General features: G+C 35.7%; 2 protein-coding genes across 5 annotated transcripts; both read right to left on the bottom strand.

The window, feature by feature from the left end:
• Positions 1-2,325: 2,325 nt before the first annotated feature.
• LOC127938547 (L-threonine 3-dehydrogenase, mitochondrial-like) lies at positions 2,326-8,719 on the bottom strand. 4 transcript variants are annotated; one of them, XM_052535242.1, is made up of 9 exons: positions 8,552-8,719; positions 6,744-6,948; positions 6,524-6,566; positions 6,335-6,405; positions 5,645-5,794; positions 5,278-5,450; positions 5,091-5,181; positions 4,523-4,792; positions 2,326-4,439 (listed from the first exon to the last, which is right to left on the bottom strand). In XM_052535242.1, the coding sequence occupies exons 2-9, from the start codon at positions 6,931-6,933 to the stop codon at positions 4,300-4,302; spliced, it is 1,128 nt and encodes a 375-aa protein (XP_052391202.1). In that variant the 5' UTR covers positions 6,934-6,948; positions 8,552-8,719; the 3' UTR covers positions 2,326-4,299. The 4 variants fall into 4 exon arrangements, with proteins under 4 accessions (XP_052391202.1, XP_052391203.1, XP_052391204.1 ...); XM_052535243.1 differs by lacking the exon at positions 8,552-8,719 and adding an exon at positions 7,709-7,848; XM_052535244.1 differs by lacking the exon at positions 8,552-8,719 and adding an exon at positions 7,391-7,524.
• A 2,031-nt stretch (positions 8,720-10,750) lies between these two features.
• Positions 10,751-20,598, bottom strand: LOC127938546 (myotubularin-related protein 9-like). Its single transcript, XM_052535241.1, has 11 exons — positions 20,452-20,598; positions 19,667-19,872; positions 19,300-19,408; positions 19,072-19,197; positions 18,074-18,247; positions 17,780-17,997; positions 16,370-16,531; positions 15,860-16,001; positions 15,422-15,642; positions 14,540-14,691; positions 10,751-13,109 (listed from the first exon to the last, which is right to left on the bottom strand). Exons 2-11 carry the CDS (start codon positions 19,846-19,848, stop codon positions 12,946-12,948), a joined length of 1,650 nt encoding a protein of 549 aa, XP_052391201.1. The 5' UTR covers positions 19,849-19,872; positions 20,452-20,598; the 3' UTR covers positions 10,751-12,945.
• Between the last annotated feature and the right edge of the window lie 1,473 nt (positions 20,599-22,071).

The following is a 22,071-nucleotide window of genomic DNA, read 5'->3' as shown; positions in this document are numbered from 1 at the left end:
CAACACATACAGTATACAAAGTAATCTTACACCAGAACTTCACATAATTACATGTAAATTTATCTTCATGGTTTCTTTTTTGTTGTTTTCTTTTCTTTTGTTTTGGCATTATATGTTTGTTTATTGTCAGACTTGCTTTACATTTGCAGCAATGTTTTCTATTTTGCACTGTTTTTCTGTGATACATTGAAAGAAGAAGTATGTACTGTTTTTTGTTCCTGGATTTTATGGTCTTTATTTGATAATACTGAAGGCACTAAATACAACAATAGACCTTGATTTCCCATGGCTTAAAAAAAAAAAAAAAAAAAAAAAAAAAACATTAGAGACACAGATCCCAAGTTTTTTTTTTTTTTTTTCTGTGACAACTACACTGAACTTTTTTTATTTGAAACAATTCTCAAAAATTCTGAGTTAATTTCACAATAATTGCAAAGAACTGGCAAGTAACACATTGAATTAAATGTGAGATTTGGTAGTCTAAAGACTGTAAATAATATTTTCCTGTAAAACATGCTCCAATAATCCTTGTTTTATTTAAAACTTCAAAAATAATTTGAAGTTTTATATAAATAATTAGAGTGTGTCAGATAAAATATTATATAATATGATATTAAACCATCATGCAAAGTAGCCTAATTTCAAACTCATCAAATGTCTGTTTTCTTAATGAAAAGTGTTTGCTAAAATAACTAGTCACTTTTCAAAATTTTTACACAAATAGTAGTTATTGTAAGTAATATAATTTACAATACACATTTAATGTGTATTGCTGTCAAAATCCTTCAAATCAGGTTTTTAAACTTTATATTACACAGTTTAGCAACACTTTATTATTATTATTATTTATTTATTTTTTTTTTCAGAGAAAAAATGTGAAGACCTTTTTAATAATATTACGAATCTTTTTCCAAACCTTTTTGCAATACAAAGTTTCCATGGATGTTTCTTCATGGAACCTTCAAAGCCAATAGCTTTATTTTAAAGAGTGTATTAATGGAAAGTGTCTGGAAAAAGTGTGCTTTTTTATTTGTTTGTTTGCTTTCTTCATTCAAAAAAAACATGACCTTATGGTTTCTGAGGATGATTGCTATATGTATCTGCAACAGGTTACCATGAGACAGCTACAACACAGCATTTTTGGCACTTCCCTCTTAAAAGGCACTGACAGCTATAGGGCTTGTTTATATGACCTTCACTCAGACAGACAGACTGCCAGCTCGGAGATTCAGTATTCACACAGCATGCCGACACACTCCTGCTTCTGGTATTGGTGGAGAGGTGTGTTCATGCAATGATCAATGAATGCTTATACAACATGACACACCTGAACAGGAAGTGCAGAAGAAAGATTCATTGTTCAGTTCAGGGAAACTCAGCAGGGGTTTCTTGAATTAGGACAAGAGTATCACCTGAGAAGAACAAGTGGGAGGTGGACATGCAAATGTGTTATGTAATGTTTGTGTGACATTTTAATAGATCATGATAAAAATAACTCTCATCTTTTAGTTTAAGGTTTTACAGCCAAACCCATGCTCACAAAAGTGTGCAGCTAATCACTTATCCCAGAACTGACACATAATTTGTCATGTTTATATATAATAACATTTATTGAATAAAAGTAACCTAACATCAAAAGTAGCTTGTTTAGATGTAATCTTACACAAATATAACACAATTTTGTCAGCTTTTAACACTAGTCAAGCTTAGCCATTCAACCCTGTTTAATCTACCAAATTTATGCCAACATTAATATAACCCCATTCCGTTTTATAGCTTAATTTAGGCTATATTTGCAACCCTGTTCATTCTTATACAGTTTTAAACATTATTTTTTATAAATGTTGTCTATTTAATGTTGATGTTTATTTAATGTGTATTGCTGTCAGAACCACTCAAATCATTTTATATTGCTTGAATAAAACCTGAAATATTAATAATATTAATTATTAAATTGACAAATAAATTATTAGATTTTTTTTTTTCGATTTGAAAAAGCAACTTTAGTTGTAAATATCTTCTTAAATGTACCAACTGTATTTATTTTTTTTTTTTGACTGGGCTTTGCATTTCATCACAGTTTGGTGTTGTCTTTTGTGTTCAATAGAGGTCTGTGTTTGTAGAAGTTCATTCCTCATACCAGTGGGGATTCCAGACAATGCCATGTGAGACAGCCTCTACATTCGACAAACACGTTATGAAATGATGGAATTATGAAATGAAGGAATTATGAAATGGTGAAACTGCTCCAGTTATTTTGCAACAGTGCTTTTATACAAAGGATTTATGACAAGTATAACAGATAAGGAAGAAGGGAAATAAAACTGTTGCAACTAAAGAATTTTTTATTTGATTTTCATTTTTTTGAAAATTAATCACTTCAACTGTACACCTGTCTCACTGAGCGACAGTGCAGACAAACAACACTATTTGTGTTCATAGATGACATGCCCATACTTTACATGAGATAAAATTTCATTTGGAAGAGCTGCTGACAGATACAATTGTCCTCACCTGAAACTCATCTGGTGCATAACTCTCAAATTACAGACAGCAAAGAGGCTCCTTTGCCAAGCACCCCAAAAAAAAAAAAAAAAAAAAAAAAAAAAAAAAAAAAACCTAATCTCTCTTTTTCACTTTTGCAGTGTTCCTGCTACAAACAAAGGGAAACTACAAAGGATCTTATGACAATAACCACAAACTTCAAGAATTTTCCAAAAGTTATAATTAAAAACTTCAATGACTGGTGGCACTGCAGTCAATCAGGTACTATTAAACAAGTGCAGATACACACCAAGAAAATGAAAAATAAATAAATAAATTTAATAAAAACAATGACAGTTCTACCCTCAGTTATCATTTTTTACCCCTTATGTGCCGTTTGGGGTCTTTTTGATCCCAAAAAATGCCTGCTAAAAAATAATAATAAATAAATAAAATAAAAAAAAGTTGTCAACAATCTACAAAAAAAATTAAAAAATAATAATTATACTGGATTGATATATGGTTGTATGTTAGTGTGAAAAAAAATCACAATCAGGAGCACACAGTGAAATGAACGAAAAAAAAAAAATCAATAGTTTTTCTTTTTAATTTGTCAAATAAAATAACTAAATCAAACACAATGCAGACCACAAAATACACGAAAAATACTGTAAGTGGCAACGCTTTCACACGTTCACAGTACAGAAAGTTGTTTTTTTATTGTGAGTTTTACAAAAAAAAGTTTTATTAATTTATTCATAAAAATGTTTTAAAAAATACCATAAATCCTCTAAAGCTGCACAAATGTAGAGTAAAAGCATTTATAAAAAAAGGGTAAATCTCACCTACAAAAAGTCTACTGAACTCAAATAACTAATTAATTACTCTTCAAAATATTAAAGATAAAAAAGCTTTATTGACAAGTTTTGTGATCAAAAAGATGTGGATGTAAAGCTTAACTAAAAATTATTTAAATCGGTTTCCCACTCTCCCCTTCATATGAGATAATATATTCCATGGGAAAACATCCATGGGTTATGGCAATAAATGATAGAAAAAGCATTTAACAAAAGAGACCTTATTAAAGTTTACAGCAAACATGTGAAGCAAGACCAAATCTTGCATTTAATTTGTAAGCTGTCTAAATAAATATAGTGCACAAGACAGGAAAAGCAACCAAGAGGGATATGATAACGTCATTTATCATAACAACCCTCACTTTCCCTGAGGACCTCCATCTGAGTCCCACCCTGTTCAAACCGGACTCTGCTCTGTTTATTTTAGAAAGGGGTGAAGCTGCTGTTGCTGTAACTATTCCAAATCTTTCATTCATATTAGTCTGAACTCAGCCACCTGCCTTTGCCTCATATTATGATTTTCTACAAAAGGTACAGTAAAATTATATATCTTAAATAAAAGGAAAAAATATAGAATTTCAGAAAGAGACTAGAATTTGGGGAAACTACATTTTAGGATCAGCCACATTCATTCAGTTGGTTTGTTTCTCCTGGAGACATAGTGATCCTTTTTCACTAAAAGCAAAGCACAAGCCGGTCTTGACGTCAGGTTTAAACTTATTCCTCTTCATTTAGCTTCAAAATACTTGTAAATCTCCGACTGTTTTCCACCCTGACCTGAAAAGAGACCGACCTCTTTGTATAATCTACAATTATACATAGTCCGTGCAAGTCAAAAAGTAAATGCAGATGACACAAAAGAGAAAAGGAATATGACTATTTACAGACCGCGGATCTCTCTTTTGCATCACTATAAATCTTTATGAAATGTACATATTTTCAGTGTTCATGAGCAGACTCAGTTGGCCTGGGAGATGCGGGAGTCTGAGCCGATGAAGTCAAGCATTGTCTGGACCAACTCTGGCAGATCATAGTCGTGCTTCCAGCCCCAGTCTTTCCGGGCGTTGCAGTCATCAAAGTTCATGGGCCAACTGTCAGCTATATAGATGAAAAACAAGCGTTTTTGCACCATTTATTTGTAGCAAAATGTTTGATAAAAGTGCAGAATTTTTGGATCATACCTATAGCCTGTCGTACGGAGTCGATCTCATATGTGACCTGAAGATCAGGCAGCTGTTTCTGGACCTCATTTGCAAGTTCCTCCGGTGTGAAGCTCATGGCGTTGATGTTGTAGGTGCGCATACTGAGCGATTCCACCGTCGCCTCCATCACCTCCAGCGTGGCCCGCAAACAGTCATCAATGTACATCATGGGCAGCCGTGTGTCTGGCTTCAAGTTGCACTCAAACTTTCCGGTCTTGACGGCGTCGTGGAAAATCTGCACAGCGTAGTCTGAGAAAAAAAAAAAAAAAAAAAAAAAGAGACAGACTTTCATTACTCACTGCAGTTTTTTTTTTGGTCAGCAGTCAGTAACAGTAACAGCTGTTGAAGTACTTTTCAAGTTTTCACATGTGACCTCAGGCAGTCAGAGGTGTGGTTCATAAGGCTGTCTGGCATTGGTGCAGGCTATTTAAAAATACTCAAAGTGAACAACACCCCTTTCTGAGCAAGTGCTAGTTGCATAACCTCACTTACGTACGCGAGCAAGGCCATGTGCCAAAAAACACAGATGGAGCAGAGCGCACCGTACCTGTCGTGCCACCGCCGGGCTGTGAATCTGCAGAGATGATGCCAGGGTACCGCAGACAGCGGAAGTCAAGGCCATATCGATGGTGGTAGTACTACAGAAAAGGATTGTGGGTAAAGATTAATATTCAGAGTCACATACGGCACAGAAAAAAGGTGAAATGCTAAAATAAGCGTGACTGGTGTCTTACCTCCCCCATGAGCTCTGCATGGACTTTAGAGACGCCATATATAGTGCGTGGTCTCTGCACACAGAGGTCAGGAGTGGGGTTTCGAGGTGAAGTTGGTCCGAAGGCACCAATTGTACTGGGCACAAAGAGCCGAAGCCCATGTTCTGCTGCAATGTCTAGGATGTTGTGTAGTCCTACAGAAAAATAAAAATCAGATTTATATTAAGTATCATATCAGAATCAAAAGATAATTTTATCAAAGGCTATTTTTATGGAAAGATCTAGTTGAAAAAATAATTGAAAAAGAGGCAAACGGTAGACTAACAAACAAATTGCATTTAAAAAATTGCAAATAAACGAATTGCATTGAAGTTTTCTAAAATCTTACCAGTGATATTGACTGCTCGTGCCAGTGCCACGTTAGCTTCCCCAACAGCACTTAGAAGAGCACTGTAATGCACTAACCAAGTGATTCTATTGTTTACTACAATCTCCCGCAAGTTCTTGTAGTCCAGAATATCAGAGTAGATAAAGGGGCCTGTGAGGAAACATTTAATCAACAGGTCAGTACTTGTGTGATCAGTCTAGCTCTGTAACTTGACTATTTCTCAATATTAAACATTTTGAAATGAGCACAAAAATCCTAAAATCTTTAAATCCTTAAAAATCACAAAAAGGGGGGGGGGGGGGGGTACAATGGTGTTGTGTATTCAGAGTTGTTCACAGTGTTAAAGAGTGGATTCTCATGCTAAACATGCCCAAAGTTTTAAAAAAATAATTTAGAAGAATGACTGAGAATTTCTGTGCAGTACTACTCTAGTTCAAGTTCAAGTCTGCTTTATTACTCTATAGGTACTCAAGATTAACATGAGATTAGGTGAAACTGTGTATGTTACGTACCCTTTAAATAAATTCTAAAGTTGCACATTCACTTGTTTTACACATGCAAACAAATGTTCAATCAATTTAAGCTAATTATAAGACATTTTACTTTAGTACCCATTAACTGAGTGCAACCTGTTATTTCTCTCATGAAACTATTTTTAAAGAATTAGTTTGAGATGAACAGAAGTCATACCACTGTGAAAGACGTTGCTGGGTGGTTTCCTGATATCCGAGAGGATCACATTGTTTTTTCCAAATCGCTTCCTATAAAACGGATATATAGCTTTATTATGTAATATACATTTAGATGTAAAACGTTACGTTTGAAAATGCATCAACTATGCAACACATTTATATACAGTATGTACTACAATGTGCATACCTTAACAGTTTAGCAAGCCCAACACCTAGTTGCCCAAGACCACCTTACAGAGAGAGAAAATTATGAATGATCAAATCTCATGCAAAAAAACACACTAGGGGAGTCAGGATTCACCCTTTTTAAATTTGCTAAAACCAGTGTGATCAACATGATAAATTACAGAAGTACCAACTCTTAAAAAAAAAAAGCCAATATCACAAGTACCTGACATTTTTCATACCTGTGATGAGAACTTTAGGGTGGTCCGTTTCAGAGAAGGACACAGAATGAAAGCTGGCATCAGATCCAGAGGTGACCTGACGCGGGGAGAAGCTGATGTTGCGGATCGCTACAGTCAGAGGCTGACATCCACACGCAGGGGCCAGCAGGGCCTGCTTTGCTACGTTACTAAGGGCTCTGAAGACTGGCATAACTTACTCCGTTACCTGGAAAAACAAGAGGGGACACCATATTGTAAAGCCTTACACATTTTAACCTAATCAACAATAATTAAATAACAGTTAAGCAAAAAAAAAAAAAGAGCAAGGTCACCACGTACTCAGTCATATCCTTCCAAACCTGTGTGACTTACAGAAATTTTCGGGCATTATGACTTCATTCGCTTCCACTGCCCATTTAATTTTTTTTCTACTATACAATGAAAGTGAAAGGTAACTCAGATTCTGTTTGTCATCCTGCCTAAAATCTTCTATGTTCCTCAGAAGCAAGTCATACAGGTTGGAAGATACTGGACATCTAAATAAAAAAGCTTGCGATGTTTTCGGTTCAACATTTCGAGTCAAACATCGAACATATGCTTTTTGCGGCAGTGCTATTAATCTCAAATTATAACGGCAGGTAACTTAAACAAATTTTAATAAACTATACCTAATGTAAGGCGCCCCAAAGTTAATTACAAACTGAAAACCATGTAAATTTCCAGGCTGTCATCGCTTAGCTTCTTACGTCTCAAATGTAAACGCACGAAGAGAGCGAAGAATGTAATTGAGCAGATTTATACCGCCCTCTCTTCGCCAATCAGCACGCGAGGACCGTGCGCTCGCAGAGCACGCGGACAAAATGCCGAACACATCCTTCAGTTCGACCTTCAAAGGCTTCATTGTGCCAATTCTCGGACTGTTCTGTTCTTGTTTTTTGCTGTTGTTTTTTGTTTCACAAAACTTTAACACACAAACCGCGCCTTACTCATCAGCCGGTTTGATTATGAACGGAAAGGTCAGTCAGTCTTCTGGGAATCAGTTTAGACTAACGGTGCTATAATGCGGCACGTTTTAACAAAAACTTGTCCATCTGTGGCCACACAGGCCCTCTGTGCTCGCTTAAAATATTCACACATCACAAAGCCAACCCGTTTTCTACAGACTCGGAGACTAAACACGTGGCGTAAAGGCTCGTGAATATTTAATGAGGTAAGCACCAAGGGAGTTCCTGATTGGTTGTCTGTTGCTAAACAACTCGCTGTAACAATTCGGCCAATATAACCACGTTTTTAAATGACAAGTTATCTCTAGCCCAGGGTTGTGGTTAAATCCAGGGGTATGAGAGAGAAGTGATTCGCGATCTTGACTTCTACTGGAAGACTAGCAGCTCTGTGGAGAAACTGATGTGCTCACGACGACTTTAAACGTTACACACTGTGACGGACACCATAAAATAACGGTCACGTGAACAGGATTGCGACACGAATTTATCAATTTCAAAGAACACTAAAAGGGAAGTCTTGCGTTTTCGGGAAAGTGGCAAAATGAGGAAGAGGCATATAAGAATACCACCTCTTGAGCTTCGTTACAGGCCTAAAAAAAAAAAAATCACAAATATTTAACGGAATGCTTTAGGACAAAGTAAATGCATTGAGGAATAAAACGCGATAAGATTTAAAAGACGTGAAAGTGAAAAATAAACGAACATGCATTTGTATCTTTCCAGTCAAGGCCATGGGAAGCCAGCGTTCAGATAAGGCTCTTATTATAGGCTCTAATCCTAAAAGCAAAATACAGTCGTTTTCCGTAAATGAATGAATTCACTCACCTTTGGACTATAATACGATTCAGATATTAGGCAAACAATGCGTTTTTCTGGGCGACGTGAACCGTTTCTCTGTCGGGTTTTCCGTCACTGATGTGATGCTTCTCTCACTAACTTCAGTATTGCATTCATTGCATCAGCCCACAGTGGACGTATATATCTGCAGCTCACGAGGCTTTCAAGAGAAGCCGGGTGCGCTCTGATTGGCCAGCGCTGGAGGTGAGGCTCTGGCCACGCCCTCTCTCGACGTCTGGAGAGTTGAATCCTTTATACAGTGAGTAGTCTATGGCTGAAACATGTCTTTCAGGGTTGCACGTTCAACCCTCTCACAACGAATGCAGTCAACGGGACGTTTGGTTATGAGATGGGGGTTGAAAGTGTGAGACAGAAAGCAAATAGTAAAGGGTGGGAAAGAAAGATTCTTCTTTCTTTAAATTGCTCTGCAGTTTGTTAGACAGGACCAAACCTACAAAAAAAAAAAAAAAAAAAAAAAAAAAAAAATATATATATATATATATATATATATATATATATATATATATATATAGGCTATATAATTTACCTAATGAGTAAAATGTGCTTTGCCTCCCACTAATTTTAGCCTGAAATATATTTTTAAACATAAATCCTTTATTTAAACTATTTTAACCAGCACTTAATTACTTTTATAATAATTATTATTACTAACAATATTACTAGTATTACTACTACCAGTAGCTTTGGTTTAGATTTTTATTATTATATTCATGTAGCCATATTAATTGAGAACAAATAAATATTTAAACTTTCAGAAAAGTAAATTTTTGAAAATTAACTCATAAAGGCAAGAAGGTGATTGAAATGTTGTTAAAATGGCAAAACTCTAAAATAAATTGAGACCAGTTATATGAGGGTGTACATTTTGCTTTATATTTTTTTTACAATTTAACCTAAAAACCTGAATTTGAAGAGGACAACTTATTTGTTTTACCACATTACACTTATTTTTTTTCTTACATTTATTTTTCAGTATTTATTTTTTAAATTATTAATTTGTTTAAAAAATATTTTTCATATTTAATATTGATTTAAAAGCACATACATGATCAACTAACATGAGGCGTAGTGACAAAAAAACCTGCCCTGAATCTTTCTTATAAATGTTGAGCCCTGGTTTAGAAGCATTTCAGCAAATAAAAATGATTGAAAACAATGAAATACGAAACATTATTAAACATGGTTAATTATTTTAATCTGTGAATACCACTAAAAAGCATGTTTTGCATCTTAAAAAAAAAAAAAAAAGTCTGACCTTTCCAGCAGCTTTTCTTATTGTTTCTGCTATATTTACTGCCAATGCATGATGGCACTGGCAAGTCAGAGCTATTGCAGCATCTGGTCTGCCAACCACTCACCATCAATATGATTAAGACTATCTGTGAAGCTTCAAGGCCATATCCTCTCAACTCAATTGATCTTTACCCTAAAAATATCTTAGAACCTCAGTCCCATCACTTCAGGTGTATTTATAAGCCTTTTCAGTCTAAACAGATCAATAGGATGGGTGCCTGATGTTTGCAGGTCACGGAGGAAGGACACATCTCCCACTTTCCAAAAGAACAAATCTCCAAAATAACAAAATAGTGAATGAGTAACTCAAAGTGTCACACTTTTAGGCCTTGCGTGAAGTGTTTTCCTGAAGGTTACTTCAGGTCTGCTACCGTCTCTGTGCACCCAACAAGTGTTGTCTTGTCCAAAAGCTGAATACAGAGCATGTCAGCACATACATTATTTCCAGACATAGCAAATTGGTATCTGCACAGCACAAGAGGTCCTGTATAGGGTGTGCATCTGAAACTTGAGCACACGTATACCATGTACTGCATGCTCCTGATAATGAGTGAGGAAAGCAACCATATGTTAATGTGATGAGAGATCTGGTGCTTTACACAGCCAGCGGTTGCATAATCACAAACAGTATAAAAGTGTTGCTGTTGAGCCAATTATTTGACAGTTCCACAATAGGATTTAAAATAACAATCAATTATTTTCACAAGAATATATATATATATATATATATATATATATATATATATATAAAATCGTCCATAATCATGTTTCCCTGATAAGCCATATTTTATTAGCCGTTTTATTAGTTTTCGAACTGAGATACAGGTGGTCAATTTAAATTTTGAAAAATTAAAAAATAAAAACACACACAGATTAAACATTAAACAATCATTTAATGCCCACAGAACATATTTCAGTTAAACATTTAATCAATATCATATTTTGTAAAGCAAGACATGATGCTGTATGGACAATTATACAGTGAATCTTGATGCATGTCAGTTGATGCTACTGAAGTGCCAAAATGAAATAATAAAAAATCATACATGAGAAACAAAACAATAACAACACCAACTACTGTCTAAACCCAGTATCAAAACCTACCTTAAACAAAAACACATTCATAAACGCATCAGAGTACTAGATGGTAAGAACCCAGTGGAATATTAAAATTACCTTTATAGGTTACAGGAGTCTCTACACAATATATTGAAATATTCACCTATTTACGAAACAAGTTAACCCAAAAACCTTTAACGGCACATTGAGCGTATATATCTTGATTTATTTACATAAATGATATGTGAAATGAGTTTTTGCAGCAAACACTTTCTGGGTACAAGACCATGCTCATGGCGCTCATGGAGAACTGCTTGAAATGCTTTTGTGCAGAACGCAAACTGTAATAATCCCACTGGGCTTATTTTTAGATGTTCCAAAACAACAATGTAACAAAGATATTTAAAGGTTGTGGGTGAAAATTTATGACACATTATTTTGACATTCACAATTTCACTAACAGAAAATCTGTATTCTTAAACTATATATACTCAATAATTTTACTCCATGCAAATATGAATATTATCAGTATACAAACAATCTTACATTTGTAAAAGCAAATAGCTTCACATTTGGCAATTTCTCAAAGGAACAATTCACCCTATGATGAAAATTTGTCACCCTCAGGCCATCCAAGATGTAGATGAGTTTGCTTCTTCATGAGAGCAGATTTTGAGAAATTTAGCATTACATCACTTGCACTTGCAACAGTTTAAAGGGGTGGTTGATCAGCTTATTTCGAAAGCTTGATTTTGTTTATGGGGTGCAGTGTAACGTGTTCATGCTTAGTTTTTAAAAAAAGCCCATTATTGTCACATATTTGACCTTTATTCTACACCGCTGTTTTCATACTCATAAAAAAATGGTCTGTTGAGGTCCTGGTTCTATGAAGCCCCTCCTTCAGAAATACAAAATGGGCTATAATTGGTTATCGTGCTAAGTGTGTTTGTGATTCGTTAACCACCGAGTGCACATTGTGCGGAAATGTCACACCCCCTTATCATTATGGGTAGTTGCATGTTCCAGGGGGCGGGGGTTTATGTAAACATCAAGGTTAGTGATGTCACATACCCAGGAAGAAGCTCGTTGTAGCCCCTTCATGAAATTATTTGTAGTCCTTAAACAGCGATTTCTTTAAAAATAATTTATCTCCCTTTGCATTGAACTCCGAGCATCGTAATTTTGCAGATATTGTTTACACTCTAACAGCAACATTACACACTAATGTTCAAAAAGTGAAATAATAATCAATCACTCCTTTAACGTTAAAACACACAGGTTTTCTCTTCAAAATACATGAACTGATGGACTAAAGTCACGAAGATTACTGGTGGATAATGGAGATGTTTTATCAGCTGTTTGGACTCTCATATTGACGGCACCCATTCACTGCAAAGGATCCATTGGTGAGCAAGTGATTTAATGCTAAATTTCTCCTAATCTGTTCTGATGAAGAAACAAACTCTTCTGCATCATGGACGGTTTGAGGGTGAGTAAACACTTAACAAATTGAGATTTTTGGGTGAGCTATCTCTTTAATCAAGTGATCAGTGTCTCTTTGGAAGGAGTTAAAGATCATTAAAGACTATATAAACCACCTGTGTTATATTCAAATGATGAATTTCCAGCATCCAATAGTGAGTACAATATTTTCCCTTTTATTTCATTTTAGAATTGTATTTTCTATTGCACTTCATTGCACGGGACTTATAATGGAAAAAAGAAATGGCACATCAGCAGTTCTTTTTTTTTGTTGAGAATATGTAAACCAAAACAACAATGTACAATTTCTAGTGAGATGACATCCATATCATAACCTGCTAATCACTTTAATGTGTTTTACATTAAACAAATAATAATTAAGACAAATGCAGCATAGTGTTTGATAAATGTAGACCAATGGAGTCAGAAAGAAAGAGTATGATCAGAGGAGTGTAGATACATGTGCGTGAGGCTTATTTCAGTAAGACAGAGATGGCAAATCAGAAGTGTACAGTTCTGTTGATGTCCTACGGTGTTTGCAGTGGGCCGTCCTCCGTCTCGAGCTGGGCCAGCTGCCTGCGCAGGCTGTTCACTTTGTTCTGCAGCTCCTTGTTGTACTCTATAATATGGACCATCTCCTGATAAGCCTCATCCAAACACTTTGAGGAGCGATTCCAGCGAAGGAATACCCCTATAGAAAAAAGAAGAAGGTGCCAGAGATGTGATGACATCATCTTTAGATGCTGATCAGTGATCTTTTCTGTCATGACAGCCTGTGATACCATGTTAATATAGAGAACCTGTAATGTATTAGCAATCCATCTGCTTGACAAAAAACTGGACCGTTCTCTCACATATGGTTCTGTACAAAAGTGACTTGGAAGAAAGTGCAAACTGAAGAAAGGATGCATTCATATATAACCCACAAATAGTTTCATTCATTCAGACATACACTAGCAGCATGTGTTACTTCCATTCATACCGACATGCAGACTGCGTTTGTTTCTATACACACAACTCTTTATTATTAAAACCTTCAAATGATAAATAATGGCAAAATGAAATATGTGCCTACATATCTTTTTGTTTATAAATAAATACATTTAATTATTATTATAAATGCATTTTTTAATGGGTTGGACCAGTTAATAAAAGAAAAGGAGCTGAAATACCCAAAAAACATGGCATGGATTTATAAACTAATCTAGGCAAAGACTTCTATATCTATAATATAAGATTGTTTCATATAGTTATTTTGGTGGGTACACTAATATCCACATGTTTGACTGGAAGTAGATATGAAAGGTCTAAACATATCTGTGAGTTGTTTGAGAACTGCTCATGTGACTGAAAGTGAACCACCATGGCATTAAACTTCATGTCTGCTTGGCTGCTCTTTCACTGCACCTCTAAAATAGAGCCATGACAGGCTCCAGAGATGAGGACTGAAAAAATGAATGGCACAGAGGTCATGGGGTTAAATTACTGTCACACTTGTGAATTCCATGTGACGTTAATCTGTATCTGGTGAAAGGTTTAAAACAAACTGATGCTGAAATCTTTCATGCTTAATGATATCTGAAACATGACAAGGAAGGTGAGTTTTCTTAAAAGTTATTAAACAATGGAGACAAATTGATTATTATATTTAGAGTAATATTAACTTAAAAAAAAAGAATAAATTAATTTATATATATTGTATTATAAAATTGAAATACATTTTATATTTAATTATTAATAAATATCCATTATCATTTTTACATTTCTTTTTCATTACACCAGGATAACTATAGTTTTTCAGATGGAAATCTTATTGAAAAGTTGTTAAACAATGTTGAAGTACGTGACTAATGCACAATAGGTGCATCTACAGCCTGTCATGGAAGAATCATTTCAAACCACATACTGATCTCATAAGCCATATGTTCTTTAAGCATCTCACGCATCTGAAGTGGCACTGCAAAAATACAGTTAAAGCACCAAGCAACACGTGACTGCCCCCTAAAGTTTAACTGGGAAACTTGCTTTTCAATCTCATGTTCATGATGATGTCATGTTCACAGCAACTGCTGGAAACGATCAAAAAAAGAGAGGAAGGTGGTGAGATTTGATGGTGCTCACCCTCCCACAGCAGCAGGCTCTGAGGAGCCACAGACGGCCAGATGACCAGGTTATTGGGCTCATATAGTGGGTTGAGAAATCGCTCCAGCTCCTGAGGTCTGTTCACCCACGACCACAGAGAAACAGTTTTCTGAGACAGCAGAAGCTTCAACCTGAAACATTACACAGAAAGGGCAAAGCTTATATTTACAGCTAAACTTTACAGTAAAGTTTATGTTACGAGGAGCCAGACACATCCAGCCACTGCTATCCATTATAGTATCAATAAGCATTTAGAAAGCCTTTCAAATGTTAAACCAGAATGAAACCTCTCCTCTTGGGTCCAAATATCAGATTAATGACATCACACATTGTCAGTGTCAAAAAACTGGACATATTGAAATCTGATACACTTTAAACAACAAGCGGAAAATCACTTCCTAAAACATCCTGCTCAGAATAAGAGACAAACACAAAAGGGTCACTGCCAGCTACAAGCTGACCTCTACAGACGCAGGAGTGTTGACGGAAAGGGTTGTGACCTTCTGCTCCTGAATTTATCTTCCCATATGGATAGAATTACAACATGCGAACATTCATGTGTAATAGAGTTTTTCCGTTCAAGTGCAAGTCTAAACTACGGCCCTATCTTAAATTCCCTTGCTGTTTTCTTCCAGACCGACACTTTGGAAATGTAACTACCACACAGACACACAAGTTACCTTCAGAGTGATAAAATAAGTGTGCCGTTTGCGACAGGTCCTGGGTTGACAGATTTATCTGATATGGTTAAAACCAACCGTTTTGACATGGTTGTATGTGATGTAATACAGGAAATGAGATCGTATGTGAGAATCTGTAAATGGACGTCAAGACAGGACTGTGGTGGAGGGGAACACTAACCTCTCGGCCACGCTGTTTCCGAGGAAAGTGCCAAACTGTGAGGCATAGGCGTGCTCGAAGAGCATGATCAGGAAGTTCTCGTTGAACTGGAAGGAGCAGGGGAACTGCCGTAGGATCTGCCACACACAGTCCAGGAAGAGCAGGAACACGGGCGCTTCACTTCGGGGCTTCCCGTTTGAGTATGCGGACTGTGCACAGCGCTGCTGGAACGGGTGACCGGCCTGGAGATAAAGGTTACAGGATCATAGGTTATCCCAGACTTCACTGAGAAACATCATTTTCAAACCAAGACTGGGTTTCATACCACTAACTAGTTCCCTGGTGCATTCTGATATTTTCTAGGTAGGGTAACAGAATGATTTTGATGATGGGATAGGAACCAGATGAGACAATTCGGACACATCTGTGTCAAGAGTTTTCCAAGGGAACCTCTCTCACCTGTAACCATTCGCGCTCAATCAGCGCCTCAAAGCCACGGATGGTCCTGCATGCCGGATCGAGGATGATCTGGGCGAGAGACGTCACCTGCAATGTCGAATCAGTGCCCTCTGTGCCATGAACCAGAACTGACGCCCCTTCCCTAGAATACAACACAAATAAAAAGTGGCTCCTCCACATTTGCAACTGCACTCAGATTGAGATGATTTAGCACACTCTACAAACCTGATAATAAACTTCGGGCCAAAAGCAGCTTTTAAAACAGCAGTAGCAGTGTGGTATGAACACAATGGCAATTACAGCATGACAACAGCATTAATTATCACCACAACAACCTTTGCAACAAATGTGCTGAGAAACAGCGATAGCAGCTTTTGTAATTAACTTAGCTGAAACAGAGCTAAAACAGTAATTAACACAGCTGCACAATATGGCATTTACAGATCTATCTGCATTGTAATGACTCTGTGTGTGAGAGACAGGAACAGACAGACTTATCAACAGATGTACCTGTCAATGCACTGTGCAGCCAGGCAGGCCGTTGTGAGGATTTCCTTAACATTACTCTGCCAGTTGGACGCTTCAAGTTTACTGAGCCAGCGGTCCATGCTGTGCGACTGATCGTTGCATGCCTCAACCAGCTTTATCAGACTCTCCTGCAGAACATTAGACCTGTGGGAGAACAGCTGCCAGATTATAGTCCAATTACAGAACTCATTTATGCAGCTGTGTTTGTTTGCTTACATACGATATGCTTCATCTCCAAATTGGCATTTTACTACAACTGATGCATTTCCAGGCTTAAATGATTTTAAGTCCCCTAATTTAAATACAGTGTGTGTAGTAGACTCATTCTTAGATGGTGCAAAGCACCCAAAGTCCATTCACTGACTGCCTTATGCATACAAAATTGAAAAGAAACTGATTAGGCAAAGTCTAATCTGAATCACTGATTTACACAAACTTTATCAGTTTGCCTGTAAACCAAGCTGAGCACTTGAGAAATACTCACTGGAACTGCCTAAGTTTGTTGAAATCATGATGAGACCAGAGAGAAGATCAAGTTATGGTTTTGATAAAACATTACAATGTCTAAATACATACACACACACACACACACATATATATATATATATATATATATATATATATATATAATTTTTTTTTTTACATGGATTAATTGTTCACAATAACATCTATAACATCTATAACATGCATTGACAAAAAACATCTATAACATGCATTGACAAAATAGTTATTAATATCAAATACTGAATTCGTTTCATGCATACTTTTAAATAAAAAATGCAAAAATGTCAATTTACAATAAAAAAAGAGTACAGTATTAAAATTTTGTTTGTATCGTATCTATTACTTTGAACCTATTTAACTACAGAGTCTTTACAGTTTTTTGTTTTTCCACTGATTTCTTTACAACTATACAAATAACCTGCTGCATCATAATTTAAATATTTTTCAGTGCTGGTAAATTGCATGTAAAAACAAAACAAAAATGCTGTTGATCATTTTACACGTTGGTCAGGTGGTCAATAATAATAAAACGTCTAATAAAATTTATTTTTACGTCAAATTCACTTATGTTCTCTACATTTCAATGCAAAAAAATGTAAAGCTAAATTGTATCACAGGAACAAATTACATTATAAAAATATAAAAAATATTTTAAATTGTAATTGTATTTCACAAAATTACTGATCTGTATTTTTAATCAAATAAATGCAGCATTATATTGTATAACATTATATTACATTATGTTGCGATGTTCAATTTTAAAATGGCTGATTTTCTATTTTGGTTTATTTAGAACTCATGAAAATGATTATGATCCAGGATATTAATATTGTCCATATCTGTATTCATGCAGTCAGTCTGGCTATGTGAGAATAACTGGATACACACCTCTCTACTGCTTTATGGATCCTCCTCCACTGAGGGTAGTTGGCTTCCTGTTCAAATCCTCCTCCGCGAGCTTTAGCCTGCTGTGCTACAGCTACAGTCCGTGTGTCGATGATGTAACCTCGCTTCCCTGCACAAAGCGTGGCATTGATCAGTTTCTCGTCCTCTTTGCAGCGGCGTCCATTGGTTCCTGTTAGTGGCTGTGCTGCTCGCATCATCACCTGTGGACAGCATGATCAGGGTCTGTATTAAATAGATCTAAATTTGGAAACAACATTTCCAAAGTGCACTTCTAACCATGCCGTTTTTCTTGTGGTAGTAACTGAGCACAGGGAAACGACCACCGTGGCGAAAGGAAGCAGCTTTGCAGAGGCTTTCATCATCGATGTCTTTGGGCACGGTCAGTAGGGACGGGTACGAGGGGCACACGCTGAAGTCTTTATTTACCTCACTCAGTCTCCATTCATCTGTCTGAGAGAGGACAACAGAACTCACTGCCACCTTTATCATTTAGACACTTTATTTTTAATTGAAACTAACAAAACTCTAAAGCAGAAATGTTTAAAAAGCTTCCATTAATGAATTTTAACTAAGTCTAATTCTAAACTAAATCAATTTTAAAATACGCTGATATAAACTAACACTCAAAAGTTGGGTCAGTAATTTTTTTTTTTTTTCATTAATACTTTTATTTAGAAGGATGTATTAAATTGATCACAGGTGACAGTATATTATGTTAGAAAAAATTTTCAAAATAAATGCTGTTTAGACCACTTAAAATTTCCACAAGATATTAAGAAATATTACTATTACATTAAGCAGCACAATTATTTTCAACATATTAATAATAATAAATGCTGCTTGAGCCCCAAACCAGCATATTAGAAGGATCATGTGACACTGAAGACTGGAGTAATGATGCTGAAAATTCATCTTTGCATCACAAGAATAAATTACATTTTAAAATAAATTTTAATAATAAAAAAATAATTATTGTAATTATTTTGCCCAGTATTATTATAGTGTTATTATCATACTTTATTAAAATAAATGCAGCTTTGGTGAGTATGAAAGACTTTCAAAAACATAAAATAAAATCTTATCATGCCCAAAACCTTGAATGGTAGTGTATGAAATACTAACTGTATTTGAATTAAATTGGATATCAGAAAATACAGTCACAAATATTTTCTATCTGGCTTCCTATAGAGATCAATCTGAGAGAAAAAAAAAAAACAGTTGTAGAACATTTTCCGATGACCTCAGGGTCAAGGCTTCCAGGGATAAAACAATACCATAGACTCCAGATCTTTGAAAGCCTCCTCTGGTACAAACAACTGCCATCCATCCTCAATGACCTCAAACAGAGGACGGTAGAAGAACGGATACATCAGGGACACGGAGTCCAGCGTGGAGAGAGCCTGAAAAATTAATGATCATACACTGAACACTAACTGATTAGTAGAAATTACGTTTATTGCATTATTATTCTGCTTTATGAGTGAGTACTAATGCAGTCTTACCTCAATAGAGTTGGCAATATTGAGACACTCCTCCATGCCAGGTATGTCCAGCTGAATCACCCGCAGGTCTTTACACTTTACAATAATAGTTCCCAGGGATCCGATAAACCTGCAAATATTAGGTCAGTTAGGTTCTTTCAACAGTCTCTCATGCTCACCAAGGCTGCATTTAATTGATCAAACTTACCTTGTGAAACATTATTACATTTTAAAACAACTTTTCTATATATTAGAATATTTTTTTATATTAACTAATGGAACCTTATTGTAACGTGTTACCCAGAAATCTTTTATAACATTATAAATGTCTTTACTATCACGTTTGATCAATAACATGCATCCTTGATGACTAATATGTCAGACGTACCTTTTCTCAATAGAGTCAATGTTAGCATGAAGCAGCCAGAGCTCCTCAGTGTTGTCCTGGCGAGAAGACAAGATGAGGTGATGTCCCGTCAGACACAGAGTTCCCTCCACAGTGGGCATGAAGGGTCGGTGGAGGACCACTCCATCCACACGAGGGGTTTTGATCAGCTCGGCAAACTCCATGATGTTTTGAGAGGTACAAGACACCTGCGAGAGTCAATGGGACAGGACACACTGATGAACACTGGAATGCAAATTACTAGTCGGTTTGTTATTATTCCGTGAATTGCATTTATTTAAATTATATTTTTATTTAAGGTAACTTTGACAACTAAACCTATATAATAGCATGAAAATAATAAAAGCAATGGTGATACGCGGTTTATAAGAGGTTTGTTATTAGTCATATCTTGCAGCGGTGGATTTTTAATCTGCTTCAGTTTGCAAAACATGACGCAAGCATGAGACAGCGGTAAGAAAAAAAATGCAGCATTCGCCTCTTTTGCTTTAAAGAGCATAACTAAAACAGACACCTATGTGTATATATAAACAGTTATTGTAGCATATTCAAGGTCCAATTTCTCTCGGCTCGCTGTGTCATCATTAAATATGGCAACAGACGGGATTTAAAGCTTTGTGTCGCTTTAACATAAAAACGCTCGTACTAAAACTAATAACATTACACTCGTCAAAGAACTGCAGGTGCAATGTTACTTGTTAAGAACAAAATATGCATTATAAACATGTACTAAGACGAGATGACAGCGGTTACAGCTTTCCTCTCACCTGACACCTCCACTTCCTTGTTTCTTTCCACTCCTTTGTTGGATTTAACAACCGACCGCGAGCAAATGTGGATCAATATCGCCGCCTAACGTTATTCGTTTGGATGAAAGTGAGGGAGCGCGAGGACATGGAAGGAGAGGAGTCTTGAATATTCTCACTCGTCCTATTCTCAAATAAATAAATAAAATATGGTAATTATTTAGATAATTATAACTGTATGTAAGTATTAATATAAAATTTAGTTACCAATGTAATTACAAAAACTATGTTCTCTACAGGTTTATAAAATATTATCACAAAGCTTTGGTAAGGAACAGCATGGCTATATAGGCCAACTAGACCAACTTTAACTATAAACCATAAACTTGTCATAACTGTGGAAATAGATTGAGAGGTTAACAGCACCAAATTCACCCTACAAAAAGTTAAACAACACAACAGATGAGATGTGGAACATGTTTGTAAGGTCAAATGTAGTGTCAAAAATGGATTTACTGGAGTTAATGAAACTCATTATATTTTACATCATTTTTTGCTCGCAAATATATTATGTTTGCAACTGAAAAAAAATACAGGAATCAAAAAAAAAAAATCACTTACCACAATTTTAGCATGTGGAAAATCTAGATACATAACATTTAAAATGGTTAATAAAGGGAACTTCATATAATTTCCACAGTCAGTACTGATTATTTTCAGTAGTTGAACTGTGGACTGTGCACTTGTGGAACTGAACAAACAGTTCTGGAACGTATTCCAGGGAATAGACACCTCTTGCTGCTCAATATTGAGTGGCAAAAGAATTTAAACTCTTGCATCTTGAAATGATCTAATGTTAACCAGTAAACAAAGTATAAAATAAAATGAAATAAAATAAAATGTGTCTTGATGTTTTCAAGTGTAATATGTAAGTGTAACATAAACAAACAAACAAATAAATAAATTGGTTCCATTATTGTACTACATTATGACATTTCAAGCATTTTATATTACGATATAGTATTTTTAATATAATATATAATTGCAAAGATTATATTGAGAGATTTTGAGACATGTAAGAGATTTTTATCTTTAATTTATGTATCTGATATCAACAGTTTTGGTCCTTTTAGTGTGCAGTATTTAATATTGACTTATAAAAAGATCATATTTCAGTGAAGCGTGTGTGTGTGTGTGTGTGTGTGTGTGTGTGTGCGCGCATGCACATGTACACCTGTATGAGTTCACAACACGGCTCCTGCTGTAGTCTTAGCAGAATCCTGTTAGGAGAAGAGTGGCGTCCTGTTGAGGAGGAAGATGAGTGTCTGGCGTCTCTTGAGCACCGTGAGAGATTACAGTCACTCCATTATTTAGCTTGAGTTACATGTGTGCCATAAACCCCACACTCCCTCAAAAAATATGCTGCTCCATTTGCTCTCATTAAAAATGTATGCAAAAAAATAATAATAATAATAATCATCATCTGTTGAGCCAGGCACTCATAAGCATACTGTACATTTTTATCTCATGTTATAGTATATCAGTCATGAACAAAGCTACATAGCAGAGCACTGGTTTTAAAATCTGTGAAGATCTGCTTTTGTCAATTGGCAGATGATATAGCATATTAAGTGTTTCTTT

Source organism: Carassius gibelio, chromosome A20 (genome assembly GCF_023724105.1).
Source record: "Carassius gibelio isolate Cgi1373 ecotype wild population from Czech Republic chromosome A20, carGib1.2-hapl.c, whole genome shotgun sequence".
Lineage (NCBI taxonomy): Eukaryota > Metazoa > Chordata > Actinopteri > Cypriniformes > Cyprinidae > Carassius > Carassius gibelio.
Note: the sequence above shows the minus strand (reverse complement) of the source record. Positions and strands in the feature narration are given on the sequence as shown.